General features: G+C 33.7%; 2 protein-coding genes and 1 long non-coding RNA gene across 13 annotated transcripts; 2 read left to right on the top strand and 1 right to left on the bottom strand.

Annotated features, from left to right (window-relative positions):
- The first annotated feature begins 1,124 nt into the window (after positions 1–1,124).
- LOC108868362 lies at positions 1,125–6,935 on the top strand. Of its 5 annotated transcripts, none has more exons than XM_048579485.1 (14): positions 1,125–1,506; positions 1,728–1,853; positions 2,433–2,548; positions 2,866–2,954; positions 3,038–3,192; positions 3,685–3,813; positions 3,936–3,962; positions 4,739–4,848; positions 4,947–5,029; positions 5,128–5,202; positions 5,289–5,436; positions 5,607–5,711; positions 5,828–5,917; positions 6,111–6,935. In XM_048579485.1, exons 1-14 carry the CDS (start codon positions 1,482–1,484, stop codon positions 6,750–6,752), a joined length of 1,920 nt encoding a protein of 639 aa, XP_048435442.1. In that variant the 5' UTR covers positions 1,125–1,481; the 3' UTR covers positions 6,753–6,935. The 5 variants fall into 5 exon arrangements, with proteins under 5 accessions (XP_048435442.1, XP_048435443.1, XP_048435444.1 ...); XM_048579486.1 differs by having other exon boundaries at positions 4,947–5,048; positions 5,338–5,436; XM_048579487.1 differs by lacking the exon at positions 4,947–5,029 and having other exon boundaries at positions 1,128–1,506; positions 5,338–5,436.
- Positions 6,936–8,396: 1,461 nt separating this feature from the next.
- Positions 8,397–11,149, bottom strand: LOC125475131. 2 transcript variants are annotated; one of them, XR_007256468.1, is made up of 7 exons: positions 11,101–11,149; positions 10,464–11,017; positions 10,162–10,195; positions 9,974–10,080; positions 9,553–9,621; positions 8,997–9,070; positions 8,397–8,723 (listed from the first exon to the last, which is right to left on the bottom strand). It is a non-coding gene; the product is annotated as an uncharacterized LOC125475131 (long non-coding RNA). The 2 variants fall into 2 exon arrangements; XR_007256467.1 differs by lacking the exons at positions 10,464–11,017; positions 11,101–11,149 and having other exon boundaries at positions 10,162–10,421.
- A 2,088-nt stretch (positions 11,150–13,237) lies between these two features.
- LOC125475129 lies at positions 13,238–14,718 on the top strand. 6 transcript variants are annotated; one of them, XM_048579481.1, is made up of 2 exons: positions 13,238–13,555; positions 13,981–14,718. In XM_048579481.1, the coding sequence occupies exons 1-2, from the start codon at positions 13,531–13,533 to the stop codon at positions 14,571–14,573; spliced, it is 618 nt and encodes a 205-aa protein (XP_048435438.1). In that variant the 5' UTR covers positions 13,238–13,530; the 3' UTR covers positions 14,574–14,718. The 6 variants fall into 6 exon arrangements, with proteins under 6 accessions (XP_048435438.1, XP_048435437.1, XP_048435436.1 ...); XM_048579480.1 differs by having other exon boundaries at positions 13,978–14,718; XM_048579479.1 differs by having other exon boundaries at positions 13,963–14,718.
- The last annotated feature ends 1,671 nt before the right edge of the window (positions 14,719–16,389 follow it).

Genomic DNA, 16,389 nt, shown 5'->3' with positions numbered 1-16,389 from the left:
TTAAACCCACACATATGAATAGACAAGTCTTTTGTCTAGTGCTCACATATATTAGATTATGTTGATGTCTCCAAATCCTAGACCACACCGACAACTTCATTTGACACCGGAAGTTGTCGGATTTTCATCACCTGCGGTGATCTAGCGGAAGAGGACGGATGATGTTAAGTTTACTACCTTGAAATTTCTTAGTTTTTAAAGGTTAATCTCAGTTTACTACCTTGAAATTTCTTAGTTTTTAAGATTTGGTACATCAAGTTTTTTTTGTCTTAGTTTGGTATCTAAAGTTATAATTTTGGGACATTTTCATATATCTGTTAAGTATTCCGTCAGAATCTCTGTTAACTGATGATGTGGCGCCCACTTAGATCATGACTAGACACCACATGTCAAAACATTAAAATAATAATAATAATAATAAAATTAAAATAAAAAAATAAAAAATTTAATTATTAAAAACACTAAACCTCTGCCCCTCTTCTCTATTCGACTCCTCCTTTCCTCGCCCCCTTTTCTCTCCATAACCACCACCTTCACCATTCCTCTCCTAACCCCCACCCTCCTCTTCCTCCTCCTTCTCTTGCAATCCAACCTAGACCCAAACCCCCAACGTCCTCCATCTTATGCTTATCCTGCACCCTATCAAAATTAATAGTTTAAGTCATTTTTATTGAAACTTCCAATAAAATAAAAATTCACATCGCGTTATTTGTGGAAGTAAATGAGGACAATACGGGCATACGGAAAGTTTCATTCAAAAAGGGCACTGGGTAGTGGGCACGCGTCCAATAAAGTAAAATTTCCCACCTCATTATTTCGAGAGTAAGATAGGGCAGTACGGCTTCTGATCTCTAATGGACCTCAGCAGGATTCGTACTGAAAGTTTCATTCAAGAAGGGCACTGGGTAGTGGGTACCCATCCAATAAAATAAAAATTGCAGCAAATTCTAACTTTTGAAGACAAAAACAAATAAAAAGACAATTTGGGAAAGTTATTTTGTATGAGAGGTCGGAACAGAAAAGTCAGAGTCGACTACTCGGCATTGTCACTTTCAAACGCGTTCTGCCTTTTACTCGGCACTCGGTTTCTTTGTTTTACAACACCACCTTCGGATCAAAGCACTGCATTGTAATATATGTATATGTTTTATAATGATATATATATATATATATATATTGTTGCTGGATATATATGTTGCAGGCCACAAGTGAGTGAATTGTAGAGCTGCAGCTGCTTGTGCAAATTCCAATCACAGTGAATTTAATCGAAACCCACTGCCGAGTTCATGGCGGCGATCTTCCTGATCAGTTAGGAGTTTCAAACTCTGCCTTTTACTCTGAACACGGTTTCTTTGTTTCACCAAACCTTCAGATCAAAGCACTGCATATAATGCAGGCCACGAGTGAGTGAATTGTAGAGCTGTAGCGGCTTGTGCAAATTGCAATCACAATGAATTTAATCGAAACCCACTGCTGACTTCATGGCGGAGAGCGATCACAATCATTGTAAGTTTGATATGTTCGATAACAATGTTTGACTTTTTGCAATTCATTGCAATATGAGTACGTTGATCCAATCCAAGTTCATCTGTGGTTCTTATGTTTTCTTGAAAGTTGTCAATATATGTATATATACACACACGTGAAATATATAAAAATTTTCAACTTAGATATTTTATTATTTATTGATTATGAATATTTTTTGATTATGATATGATTGAATGCAGCAAGTGAAATGGAAGCAAGACTCGACGGGAAAGATCATCGATGGCTACGTCCGGAGGAAATATGTGATGTTCTTCGAAATCCTAACGGATTTACAATTTCTAAGGAGTCTGCAACTATGCCACCAAGTATGACTTTCTGCTGCACTGCATTTGTTAAGAAATATTGTATTGGCTTATTTAACTCGAATTTTCTTTAGCATTTTAAGAATTTGATTTTTCTTTTTGCATCATTCTTAGAAGATTTATTTGGATGTGTATTGAAAATTCCCTTGATAAGTTTTGAACTGTTGGTCATTTGGATAAGAGGAAAGTTTATGTCAACCGGTGTTTATGTAAAGTATCGGTCGAGTTGGTAGATCATTTTCTTTTGGATTGCCCTCTCACATGAGATTTGTGGGTTTTTCTTTTCTTTATAAAATTAATCAGGCTATTTTTTATGCGAATTGATGTTGGCGCTCTAAAATTCTCATTTGTGAGGAGTGCACAATGAGATTTTTGGAGTGCCAATAATAGAACCCTTTTTTATTTATAAGAAATTAATTGGGATATAGTATTATTGGCTTTCAAGAATATAAGAATCGACATTTGCATTGGATGTTAAGACTTCATTTTTATTAATTATTTTGGGATGCATGTGAACATTGAATTGCTTTATTTGGAAACATATGAAACCTATATTTGCTTGACACACATGAATTGTTTTAGGTGGATCCTTTTTTTTTTTTGATAAGAACGTGCAGAGGCATTTTAGAAAAGATGGCTATGAATGGAAGAAGACAAAAGATGGAAAGATTGTTAAGGAAGCCCATGAGAAGCTCAAGGTAAGCATACGCCAAGGTTGATGTTATAAGAAATATGATGTATTAAGCATGACACTTAACCATACAACTATAGTTATGTAACTTAATCAGTTAATCTTGTAGATGTTGATTTATTTTGTGGAACAAATTGGCATGTTGGATATCGCCATCTGTAATTTGATGTAGTATAGTTGGAAGAATTTTGGTACAAAATTGATATGGAGCAATGGCATGGTATAATTTTGATGTGTTGCATTTGTGGGAAGAAAATAATCATGTTGAAAATTCCTTATTTTCCTAATTAAACTCATTGAACTATTATTGTACATCTCTGTCAGGTTGAAGGTGTTGATGCAGTGCACTGCTACTATGCTCATAGAGAAGATGATAATGATTTTCAACGACGCATTTACTGGTTGGTTGATAAGTAAGTTTCTAAAAGAATTTATTCTCTTTTTCGGCCTTAATGCAGTAATCTCTCCTCTAAACCCTAATATTTCACTGCTGTAGGAATCTCTCAAATATGGTTCTTATCCACTATCGGGATATAAAGGTTATGCCTCACACTGTCAGTTCCAATCCAAGTAATTTCCAGCATTCACAAGCTACTTATGCGACAAACTTGAATAGTACTCAGACATCAGAGCCCGAAAACACTGTTTCAGGTGCTTGTTTTACATCGTCAAAATCTTTCCCCGAAATTTGTCACGAGTACCTTTTCTTTTACAAATATTTCGGTGATTTTTTTTTTGTATTATTTGTTGTCCATGTTTATCTTCTATATATTTCTTCTACTGTTGTCGTCTTCGCTTAACACAATAAATGTTGCAGCATATAATCACCAAGCAAGTTCTGGGTTTCCCCCTGTTCTTGGATTGCAACATGATATTGCTTCTTCTAGTTCCAATCCAACTAATTTCCAGCATTCACAAGCTACGAATGTGACAAACTTGAATAGTGCTCAAACATCAGAACTCAAAACCACTATATCAGTTGTTTGTTTTACATTGTCAAAATCTTTCTCTAACGAGTTCCTAATCTTTTACAAATATTTCAGTGATTTTTTTTTTTTTTTTTGTATTATTTGTTCTCCGTGTTTATCTTCTATGTATTTCTTTTATTGTTGTCGTCTTCGCTTAACACAATAAATGTTGCAGCATCTAATCACCAAGCAAGTCATGGGGTACTCTATGTTCCTGGATATGAGATTGCTTCTTCTATTTCCAATTCAAGTAATTTCCAGCATTCACAAGCTACAGATGCGATAAACTTTCCAGATTTTCAAGGTTATGGTGATTTGTTAAACAAAACTTGTTGGTTGTTTCCCTTTGTTATTCATTTGGCAGCTGTGCCTTCCATATTTCTCTAGAGTTTTTCATTATTTAACCTGACATTCTATAATGTGCAGATAATTGGTTCGAGAATTTATTTATTGGTATGTGGAATGTGATCCTTTGTTTATTCATGTAACTTGTTCCAGTGTATCTTTTGAATCTATATTGTCTTTGTCAATACATGAGTTCATTAAATAGCTACTATTTGTTGAATTGGTCAATAAAAAAAAGACTAAAAAGCTGTTTCATATTTGCACGGAGAGGAAGACACTGAAACCTCTTTCCATAGTTTGTGTAGCCCAAATTCATCAAACTTTGGAGATGATGAACAGGTACTTGACAAGTACCTGTTTCATCCAGTACTACTTTTCTTTTATAATCATTTTGGTGATTTGGTAAACTAAACTTGTTTGTTCCTTTAGTGTGAATGTACTACCTCTGTTAGTTTTGTAAAAAACTCAGTCAAAGCACATCATGTGGAGCACATTTGCGCTTTGTTTTAAGGGTTTTTCACCACTCCATGACCCCTAGATGACTTGAGATAAGAATTATGTTTACTACAACTCGTGTACACATATCTTTTGCTTCCACGAATTACGAATTCGCCCAGCCACCATCAGATCGCCTCTTGAGTTTTCCTTGATACTTTTAAGTAAAACTTGTTTCCTTTTAAAAATCCATATCGTCTTTGTCAACACATGAATTCGTTCAAATAGTTACTGTTTGTTGAATCAGATTGCAAAGAAAGAGAGGTTGAGGAAGCTGTTTCTTCACGTTTTTGTTGTACATTGTCTGTGTTTTTCCAAAAAATTTCAAGATTTTGGTGATTTGTTTAACAAAACTTGTTGGTTGTTTCCCTTTGTTATTCCTTTGCCAGCTTTGCCTTCCATATTTCTCTGGAGTTGTTCATTATTTCACTTGACATTCTATAATGTGCAGACCCTAGTGATGGGGGAATCCCCGAGAATTCATGTACTGGGTTACCTGGTACGTGCAATGTGATCCTTTGTCTTATTCAAGCAACTTGTTCCAGTGTATCTTTTAACTCTATATCGTCTTTGTCAATACATGAATTCATTAAATAGCTGCTATTTGTTGAATTGGTCAACAACAAAAAACTGAAGAATCTGTTTCATATTTGCATGAAGAGGAAGACACTGGAATCTGGGTTAAGATTGTGGACAATGGCACGATAATTTTTTTCTTTTGTTTTGTACTTTTTTTCCCTATGCTCACAAAGTTTAATCCATTATTATTCTGATGCAGCCTGCACCAACTCGAGAGCCGGCTCGAGTGCTGCGGTGCAGCCAAGTCATTCATCTCTTGGAAAAAGGCAATGCGGTAAATTCTCAAGTTGCAACATTACAAAAACTGCGTTGATTTTTTCTCATTCATGCACTTGATTCCTAAAGGCAGTCTCTAAATAGTTTCTTAGCTGAGGGTGATGACTTATTTCTAGATTCCACTAACTCCAAGGTCACACCCCTTGCAACCACGGAAGGAGTAGATGAAGAGGAAGAGGGAAACGATACAAACCAATCGCGGAAGCGACTCAAAGTCACCTGTGGCCAGAAGGTAGACTCAGCCACCCAAAGTCACTCGTGGATGAAACCCCCAATTATTTCATGTTCCAAAACTAACATTCCCTGTTTCTCGTTACAGAATGCAACTCAAATTCCTTCTCTTACTATTGTCTTCCTTCATTTCTAAACTTCTAACAATATTTTGTTTTGGTGGCTCAAAAGTCAATTGCTACTTCTGCTGCAACCAACATAACTGCTGCTCCTGAGTCTAGCACTCCAGCCATGCTGCAATCAAGACCAACCTCAGATGCCAACCAAGATTTTGAGGTAAACACTATTTCATCTTTGATTTGTAGTGTGTGCGCGTATGTTTTTTTTATTTTTTAAATCTTTTGATCCGTCTTTATTTGAACCTTTTTGTTAACAAATCTGTTTGAACATAGAATCAAGAGCAGGAACTCGAGCCTACCTCTATTGAGCCAAAAAATGGCAAAAGCAAGGCTGTCGTTCAAAATGATTTTGGGTCAGGAAAGGTACGTACACAACTTTCTTTAATTCGACGTCCCTTAGGTCTTGTCAAATTTGAAGGTAAAACATGGATTAGAAAATAGAAGAATTTGGAGGGATAAATTTACTTCAAAACTAAACTATCTTCTATTCCATTCCAGTCCTTGACACTAGCTTAACGAGGCCTTAATAGTTTTCTCCAACGTCTTTCTATTGTAGAGTCATGAGTTTTCAGAAGTTGCAGTTTGGGACTCCTATAAAAGCCTCCTTGAACTTTTAGGCCGAGGGTTTGCACCCAATACACTGGCCAGCTCCTCCATTTCTACTCCTGCCACAGACTCGCAAGCCATAGAAACAGTCAGAACTTTTCTACAAATGGACTTTGCTACTATGGCTGGCAGTGTTAAACAAACTGACATGATTTCACACATCAAGAGACTCGTAGTTTCTAGTTGGTTTCCCTCTGACAGCGGCAAAACAAGCATTTTGCAATTATTGGAGCAGCTAGAGCAACCTATTCGAGACTATTCCGAGTATGATAAGGGCAAAAAATTGAATGCCCAAGTCGAAGATATGAGAAAGCTTCTTGAAATTAAGGTTCAGTTTTGTGATAGCAAGATGAGAGACTATCAAAGACTTGAGAATGAGAGAAAGCAGATTGTAGCCAAGCAGGCTGTAATATGTGCTGAAGTTGGTGGCGCCGTCCAAGAGACTGAACGAAACCAGGCAGAACTCAATGAATTGCTCCCACAGCGGGATCAATTTATACAAAATGAGGCTAATCTCAAGACCAGCTTGGTTATTGGAGATGGCTACTGGACAATCTTGAAGAAAGTAATTTTCGACAACCTCGCTCTGTGACTTTTTCTTTGGGTTGCATTTGGGCTGCAATTGTTATTCTTTTACTTTTCTTTTTGGTGGTGGATCTTAACAAATTCGACCCATAATATACCAAAATGGCAATAAGAAAGTGTAGAACAAGATTATACCTATTTGAAAGCCCAAGGGTTGCCGAAGATGGCCGAAAAATAGCTTGAAAGATGACTGGTCCGTGGGAAAACTGGAAACTCGCTGGAAACTACTTTTTCAATACTCAACGAAATCGAGTGATTCAAAAACGAAAAGCATACTTCTCGATGACACGAAGAGAATGGTACCTTTCTCAACAGCTTATGGGTACAAACTTATTCTAATTTTTTATGTATTTTGGAATGTTTTGAATTGAAAATTAGTTAGGAGTTTAATAAAGGTTTGCGTATTAAAATTATAAATCTATTATTAATTTTTATTTAAAAAAATTATGTAACTGATATGTAAATTCATTATTACATTAATGCTAGGGACTTGGATCAAGATCTGAAAACTAATAAAGTTTCAGTTAATGAACATTAGTAATTAGGGACCAGATACTAATTTTTATTTTTATTTTTTTGCCCTAACTATATATTATGCTCTCAAGGTTTAAGATGATATTTAAATTAGGTCATTAAATTTTAATTTTTTCAAATTGTTTAAGTTTTGGAACTATATCAATTTACACTTTTTGTAACATTAAATGTCTATTATACAATAAATTGATGAGTTTTTAGGTTTTATGTTACAAATGTGGCTTACATGTCAATCTAGTTACGGATTTAATACTCACCATGTCATCAAATTAATGAAGATTTAGTTAATTCATTACACAAAATGAGTAAATTGATACAATTTCAAAATATTAGGGTGCAATGTGACAAATTAAAATCTGATGACCCATTTTGAAAATCACGCAAAACATAGAGGGTGCAAAATATAAATAGCCAATAGAAAAAAAAAACACCAATAGAAAATGAAAAGCTTTTCCCAGATGCAAAATGTAGTTCACCAAAAAGAAAACAAAACCCAATTGAAAATGAATGTTAAAAAAACTGAAAAAGCTTTACTACCCAGAATTTTCTTGGTTTTTATAATTTCATACATCAAGATTTTTAATCCCAATCAGGTAACTAAAGTGATAATTCTGGAACACTTTCATACATCCGTTAAGTTTTCTTCAACTTGTGACGTAACCTCCATGTGGACAATGACTAGACGCCGTAGTTAATCTGAATCCGCGTGGATATTGAAAAAAAAAATTTAATTTCAAAAGTAAAAAAAAAAAATTTAAAAGCAAAAGGGAGAATAAAGGATAAGATCATCTTTAACTTTTGAATTAAAACCTAAATTTTCTAGATCAAACATAGGGCTAGGTTCGATTAAAAATGGCTTGGTTTTTTGCCAAAACCGAAACTGTTGCGATTTGGTTCAGTTCGGTTCATTTTTTTTTTGTTCGGTTTAATTTCGATTTGGTTTTTTCTTGTTCCGTCATGTCTTTTTTTTTTTTCAAATTTTTTTTGTTTCCGAAAATTGAAATTTTAACATCTCCAACATAATCATAAAATAAGCATTCCAAATTTCCAACATTGAAATTTGAAATTTTAACATCTCCAACATAATCATAACATAAGCATTCCAGCACAAAGAAAATAAACATTTAAAGTTCAACTAGAATCATCAATGAAGTCTTCCAAAATCCAAACTTAAAAAAAAAAAAAATATTTGAAAAAAAAATTTCAAAGTTTAAGTCTTCAAAAGTCCAAATTTAAAATAAACATCACATTTCAAATATCCACACCTAAAATAAACATAACAAAGTTCAAACTTTAAAAAAATATTCCACTTAACTAAAATCATAACAAAGTCCTTCAAGGTTTCATGTCTTACACGCACTTTTCTCTTCAAGCCCTCAAGCTCAACGCTTAGGCGGCCTATGAGGCAACATAGTACCTTTCGTTGAACTTCCACTTGCCATTTCTACATACAAATAAAAAAAAGAAAGAACATGATGTAATGCAAGTATGCAACATAACATCTAATTTAAATAAGGTTTTTTAAGTCAAAATGGTCCTTGAGATTGTCCACCAACCATTATTTTGATCATTCCGTTACAAACTCTATTAAATGTCCCAAAGCTTTTGGCCGGAAGATTAGGCAATTTTCAAAGCTTTGTAACTCAATCGTTTCTTAACCAAATTTGACACATAATATATTAAAATGAAGATATGAAAGTTTAGAACAAAATTATACCTATTTGGAAGCCCAATGGTTGACGGAGATGGTCGAAAAATAGCCTAAAAGGTGACGGAGATGTCGGAGATGGCCTGAAATTGATGAGTTTTTCGATTATGATATATTATGGTAAAAACACATGAAAGACCATGCATCCAATGATTGTGGACCTAATAATCTTGCACTCAACACCGAATACCTAAATGTCATCAAACCAAAGTAAACTTTCATTTAACCAAGTTCTTAGCACTTCAATTCAATCTTAAGTTAAAAAGAGTAGTTCAATGGACTAAAATTACACAAAAGGGAGAAAGACAGAACACAGAATCGTGGAAATGTGTACTGTGATACTGATCCTGCAAGTTAAATATGAAAAGTGTAAAAGCTCAAATTATCCTTAGCATCAGTAGATTAACAATGAAAAGAAGAAAACTTGTGTATGTTTTCATTTAGTATAACATGAATATGCACGTGCATAGTAAATACCAAGCAGAAAGTATTACCAGTAAATTAGATTCAACACAACATAGAGAACAATTCGACTACTATATGTGTAACTCTATAAACTCCTTACCACATCAATCTTGAGAGGTCCAAAAAGTCTAAAAGTCTCAAAAACTTATCCATATTCAGCTCCAATCGCCTGAAAACACCAAAAAACTGAGTGGTAAATATAAATTCATCAAAATTCCTTATTCAAGGATAAGCTAAAAATGGAAAAGATTCAAATCCCAGAAACTGTTTGTTGAGATCCAAGAAATTCTATCGCAGCTGAAATTTTCATTCTTAGATTGCATGGACAACCCTTTTTGTTTTGGTAAGATCCTAGAAATTCTATTGCGGCTGTAAATTTTCATTTTGCACCTTAACTCATGCCAATTTAAATGTGACTTTCATGCCCAATCTGCATCATGTGTCTATGGACAAATAGTTGTAATGCTAAAACTCAAATTCTGTCCCAAGTATGCAAGGGTCACAAACATATATACACACACCTCGAACTGAAAATTTCAGAGAGTGATCTAGCCTAGTAGCATTAATGTAAACCTTCTTTCTGCACTTCAACCGCCTCATTGTTTCTTCCGCAAGTTTTCAAACAAATCTGTAAATAGAATGAAAGAGAAATTATAGATTATAATGGCAACAATCTTTAAAAAAAAAAAAAAAATTTTAAACTCTGTACCTTTCTTTTTCTCATCCTAATAAGTTCTCTCAGCCTAGGCAAAAGAGAAAAAAAATTCAATGAATTTAGACATGAAGAAATGAAGAAATTTATACTGTAAAGAATGCAAACGTAGACATGAAATGATAACTCTATTGGTAGAATGAAAATGATGTCTACTCTAAATCACATCCTTTCACTAATAACATCTTACTTATTTTTTAAAGGAAATGTAAACAGACATTTTAGAATGAGTTGGAACTCATTTTGTATATTGAGATAAATGACTATCTATTTGATATTAGAGTATCACAATGGCATACCTTGGCCTTTTGGACTGGTCTCTCGCCAGAAGTCATCTTTTATGTTAACATTTGATGTTATGACTTTTGCATTCAACTTGTAAAATATAAGTAAACTTTATAATTTGATTGTTTCATTTTAAAAGGTGGAAATTAGGGCAAACCACACTGGACAAAAACCAAAAATGAGAAAAAGAAGCATTAAGAAACACAGAATACGAGACTAAGCAAATATATATCACATATACTATAAAGAGCCTAAAATTTAAAACTCAATAATTAAAAAATTTAAATTGCTTACCTTAAACAGCTGAAATTTTCAAAAACACGACAATCAATCTGTGCAAAAAGGCAAACAACGAACGATTATTAAAGTGGACAATAGACTTTAGGGAGAATGCATACTTCTGCTGACACTTCGCCCAAGGTTGATTTAGTGGATCTATTAAAAGCACACAATAATATCTCTTACCCACTATATCAGGCAAGGATGATTTGCATACTGGTCCATTTAAACTTATACAATAGTTCTCCCAGTCAAATTTGCTTAAGTAATCCAAAAATCTATAAAGGACCTATAGAAATGAAAAGTAATTAAGTTCTTAAACTTATATATGTATCGGAAAGAAGGATTCAAAATTGACTTGGGAGTACTCACTGCCAGAGGGCCATCCAGTGACGAATGGAAAAGGAACATGCATTGCTGTGTAAAAAAGGAACATGCATTGCTGTGGTATGGCAAAAAGGAAAATATTTCGGGTTCTAGCAGAAACCTATACAGAAGAAATTAAATAGCAAAAAGGAAAAATATTGGGAACTCTTCACTCAATTCCAAAATGTGGGTTTCAGAGTTACGATCTACATTTGTCAAAAGGAAGAGAAATAATACAATTTCCTATGTAGCTAATTACTTATAAACCCTAACGCAAATGTGGGTTTCAGAGTTACGATCTACATTTGTCAAAAGGCTGAGATATCATAGAACGACACAAATGAGGGAGTGATGGCTGAGATATCAAAGAACGACACAGGTGAGGGAGTGAGTCTGACTTAGTGAGGGAGGTGTGGGGGTGGAAAACTCTCCTAGGGTTAATAGCATAGCCAAAAAACGACATTAACTTAAGGGTAAAAACGACATTTGTGCATCTAAAGGGTAAAACGACGTTGTTTTATACACACTTCGGTTCGGTTCGATTTCTAATCCCCAAAAATCGAAATCGAACCAGACCATTTAGGTTAGGTTTGGTTTTTTTTTTTGGTTTTCGGTTTTTTATCCCACCCTTAGTCAGACAATTTATGTCTTAACCCAAAAACAGCTTCTTTGCTCCAACCCTTCTAAGTTAAATTTTTAGCCAAGATTATAAAAAAATGAATTAAGGCTAATTTATTTTATGTAAACTATTATGTAGACTATCCTAATTTATTTTATGAGCACTTTAACCTAAAAATATTTAGATCCTGATAAATATTGAAAAATTACTAAACCCACACATATGAATAGACAAGTCTTTTGTCTAGTGCTCACATATCTAGATTCCGTTGATGTCTCCAAATCCTAGACCACACCGACGACTTCATTTGACGCCGGAAGTTGTCGGATCTTCATCGCCTGTGGTGATCTAGCGGAAGAGGACGTAGGTGTTGTGGGTAACTCATGTTATTTTTTATAGGGCTAATCCCAGTTTACTACCTTGAAATTTTTTGGTTTTTAACATTTGGTACATCAAGTTTTATTCGTCCTAATTTGGTACCTAAAATCATAATTTTAGGACATTTTCATATATCCATTAAGTTTTTCATCAGAACCTTTGTTAATTGATGATATGGCGCCCACTTAGATCATGACTAGACGAAACATGTCAAAACAATAAACAATTAAAATTGGTACATTTCACATATAACAAAAGTGGTACATTAATAAAGAAGAATGGGTACATTATAAATAAATTAGGGTACAGATAAAAGATTAAAAAAATTATGAGTACAAATGAATTTTTAAAAAATATTTTAATACATGGGTACAAAATAAAACTAAAAAAAAAATATCACAAATTAAAAAAAAAATTGCAAATTAAAAGTGGGTACAAACTAGAAATATAAATATATGATACAAAGTTTAGGCATAAAACATAAATATACAATATGTAATTTTTCTATTATTGATTAAATATACAATGTCATGTGAAGGTGTACACATGGGTACAAACACAAATAAAACTTTAAAAAATATGGGCACAAAAAGAAACTAATATATGGGTACAAATTAAAAATGAAAAGAAAATTGGTACAAATTAAAAAAATATTTGCAAATTAAAAATAGTTACAAACTAAAAATAAAAATATATGATAAAAAATTTAGCCATAAATATAAATATACTAATTGTAACATTTTTAACTCTAAAGGAATATATTTTAAAAATAAAAATATTTTATTATTCAAATAATTAATGATGTTATTAATACCCAAGGACCTTAATCAAAAATTGAAAATAAATAAGATTTTAATCAATGAGGTAACAAAAAGAAGAATGTGAATTTAATTTCTCCTTTTTTTTTTTTCTTCCAGAAACAAGGGTAAACTCGGAATATTAAAGACAAACAAATAAAAAGACAATTTGGTGCTTCGATTGATTTTTTTTTTTTTTTTCGGGTGCTCCGATTGATTTGATGCGGACAAATTATTTTGTATGAAAAGTCTGAACAAAAAAGTCAGAGTTAGCTACTACTCGGCATTCACTCTTTAATACTCGGCAATCCCTTTTAAGCGCGTTCTGCCTTTTACTCGGCACTCGAGCCTTATTTTGTGTGAGAAGTGAACAGAAAAGTCAGAGTATGCTACTCGGCACTTTCACTTTTAAACGCCAATCGAAACCTTTCTTGATCAATTTGGAGTTCCAAACTCGCCCGTTTACTTGGAACTCGGTTTCTTTGTTTCACAAAACCTTCAGAACAAAGCACTGCATTATATATTGCAGGCCATGAGTCAGTGAATTGTAAAGCTGTAGCTGCTTGTGCAAAATTCCAATCACACTGGTTCATCAAAAAATTCCAGTCACACTGAATTTAATCGAAACCCGCTGCTGACTTCATGGCGGAGAGCGATCGCGATCATCGTAAGTTTGATATGTTGGATAAAAATGTTGACATTTTGCAATTTATTGCAATATGAGTATGTTGATCTTGTAAGAGTTGAATAATTTTTTTTCTTTTTTTTACGGATATTTACTTGTGTTCGTAAATATATTTTGATCCAAGTTCATCTGTGGTTCTTATGTTTTCTTCAAAGTTGTTAAGAAATATGTCATCGAGTATGACTTTCTGAGAAGCCTGCAATTACGCCACCAAGTACGACTTTCTGCTGCGTTGCATTTGTTAAGAAATATTGTATTGGCTGATTAAACTCGAATTTTCTTTAGCATTTTAGGAATTTGATTTTGCTTTCTGCATTCATACACTATATTTCATAGAGGGAGACTCTATATAAATAGTTTCTTAGCAGAGCGTGATGACTTATTTCTAGACTCCACTGCCTCAGAAGAAGGAAAGTCCAAGGCTACACCCCTTGGAACCATTGAAGAAGTTGTCGTGATGAGCTCCCATGAAAGACTTCATGAACTTTTAGACCGAGCGTCTGCATCCAATACACTGGCCAGCTCCTCCATTTCTACTCCTACTTCAGAAATGGACATTGCTATGATTTTGGTTGGTTCTAATTACTTTCCCACCGACATCGGACTAATGATTTTGGCAGTATTGGAGCAGCTAGAGCAATCTGTTCTAGCCTACCCCGAAGCCTATCCTGAGTATGATATGGCCAAAAACTTGAGTGAACAAGTCAAAGCTACGAAACAGCTTCTTCAACCTAAGGTTCAGTTTTGTGGCAGCAAGGAGAGAGAATTTCAAGACCTTGCAGAAAGGAAATTCTGGATTGAAGCCAGGCAGGCCGCAATAGTTGCGGAAATTCACGGCGCCATCAAAGAGACTGAACCGATCCAGGCACAACTCGAGAAATTGCTCCTGCAGCAAGATCAATTTAAAGAAAATGAGGGTAATCTCAAGACCATCTTGGATATTGGAGATGGCCTCTGGACAACCTTGAAAAACATAATTCACCCCCACCTCCCTACGTGACTTCCTTTCTTGGGTTGCATTTGGGCTGCAGTTCTTTTTCCATTTCCTTTTGGTGTTGTTTCGGGCGGTGTGCCCCGTAGATTGAAAAATCATGTTTAAGCCGTATTTTGGCCTTTTGAACTTTAATTGAAGTACTTTTATATTATATGACTTTTTTAGATTGTCACTAACGAGTGCATTTGCTTTGTGGATCAGGATCCTCTCCTGATCTTTCTATGGGGATCTTCATGACCAACAAGTGTGGGACGTTGGATGAAAATCTAACGGCTACAAACAGAAGGGTCCCTTTACCGTTATAATAATTATAGCCGTTGGATTTTCATCCAACGGCCCACACTTATTGGTTATGAGGATCCCCATAGAAAGATCAGGAGAGGATTGATCCTTGCTTTGTCAACCTTGTATTTCTATTTTTTACTCTTTTAATCTCTCATTTTCGTTTGAGCCAAGGATGAGGTTATAATTAGAATCTAAATGCATGACAATGATAAAGAAAAATTGGTTTTGATGGATGTATAAAATCAGCAATAACCTAGTTGTCTTTATAATAATTTATTTAAATTTGGTCATGTCAATTTCTTTTTTATTTCAATCGTGGTTAATGTTTAGGAAAGTTGGATATAACTATAGGTTCGACTCCGAGAGATTCTTTGTTAAAGTTTTTTGCCCCAACTATATATTATGCTCTCAAAGTTTAAGATGATATTTAAATTAGGTCATTAAATTTTAATTTTTTCAAATTGTTTCTTAAAGTTTTGAAACTATATCAATTTACACTTTTTGTAACATTAAATGTCTATTATACAATAAATTGATGAGTTTTTAGGTTATATGTTGCAAATGTGGCATACATGTCAATCCAGTTACGGATTTAAGCTCACCATGTCATCAAATTAATGAAGATTTAGTTAATTCATTACACAAAATGAGTAAATTGATACAATTTCAAAATATTAGGGTGCAATGTGACAAATTAAAATCTGATGACCCATTTTGAAAATCACGCAAAACAAAGAGGGTGCAAAATATAAATAGCCAATAGAAAAGAAAAAAAACCAATAGAAAATGAAAAGTTTTTCCCAGTTGCAAAATGTAGTTCACCAAAAAGAAAACAAAACCCAATTGAAAATGAATGTTAAAAAAATGAAAAAGCTTTACTACCCAGAATTTTCTTGGTTTTTATAATTTCATACATCAAGTTTTTTAATCTCAGTCAGGTTTCTAAAGTGATAATTATAGGATACTTTTATACATCTGTTAACTTTTCTATTAAAATAATCGTTAACTTGTGACGTAACCCCCATGTGGACAATGACTAGGTGCCGCGGTCAATCTGAGTCTACGTGGATATTAAAAAAATTTAAAAATTTTAAATTTTAAAAAAGCAAAAAGAAGAAGAACAGATAAGATCATCTCCAACCCTTAGGTTAAAACCTAAATTTTCTAGGTCAGACATAGGGCTGGGTTCGGTTTTTTGCCAAAATCGAAACTTTGGTTCGGTTCGGTTTGGTTCATTTTTTTTCGTTTTTTTTCAGTTCGGTTTAATTTCGCTTCGGTTACGTTTTTTTTTTTTTTCAAATTTTTTTTTTTTGAAATTTGAAATGTTAACATCTCCAATATAATCATAACATAAGCAATCCAAGTTTCCAACATTGAAATCTGAAATTTTAACATCTCCAACACAATCATAACATAAGCATTCCAACACAATGAAAATAAACATTTAAAGTTCAACTAGAATCATCAATCAAATGTTCCAAAGTCCAAACTAAAAAAAAAATCAAAGTTTAAGTCTTCAAAAGTCCAAATTTAAAAT

This window comes from the organism of the source record quoted next, unplaced genomic scaffold (genome assembly GCF_019419815.1).
Source record: "Pyrus x bretschneideri cultivar Hongxiangsu unplaced genomic scaffold, Pyrus_bretschneideri_v1 Contig138, whole genome shotgun sequence".
Taxonomy (NCBI): domain Eukaryota; kingdom Viridiplantae; phylum Streptophyta; class Magnoliopsida; order Rosales; family Rosaceae; genus Pyrus; species Pyrus x bretschneideri.
Note: the sequence above shows the minus strand (reverse complement) of the source record. Positions and strands in the feature narration are given on the sequence as shown.

Coding starts and splice junctions, on each gene's coding strand:
- LOC108868362 (XM_048579485.1), top strand. CDS start 1,482: ATGGCGGAGAGCGATCACAATCATT. Junction 3,193..3,684: donor GCCCGAAAACACTGTTTCAG/GTGCTTGTTTTA, acceptor TAAATGTTGCAG/CATCTAATCACCAAGCAAGT. Junction 5,437..5,606: donor AAGTCACCTGTGGCCAGAAG/GTAGACTCAGCC, acceptor GTGGCTCAAAAG/TCAATTGCTACTTCTGCTGC.
- LOC125475129 (XM_048579479.1), top strand. CDS start 13,531: ATGGCGGAGAGCGATCGCGATCATC. Junction 13,556..13,962: donor GGAGAGCGATCGCGATCATC/GTAAGTTTGATA, acceptor ACTTATTTCTAG/ACTCCACTGCCTCAGAAGAA.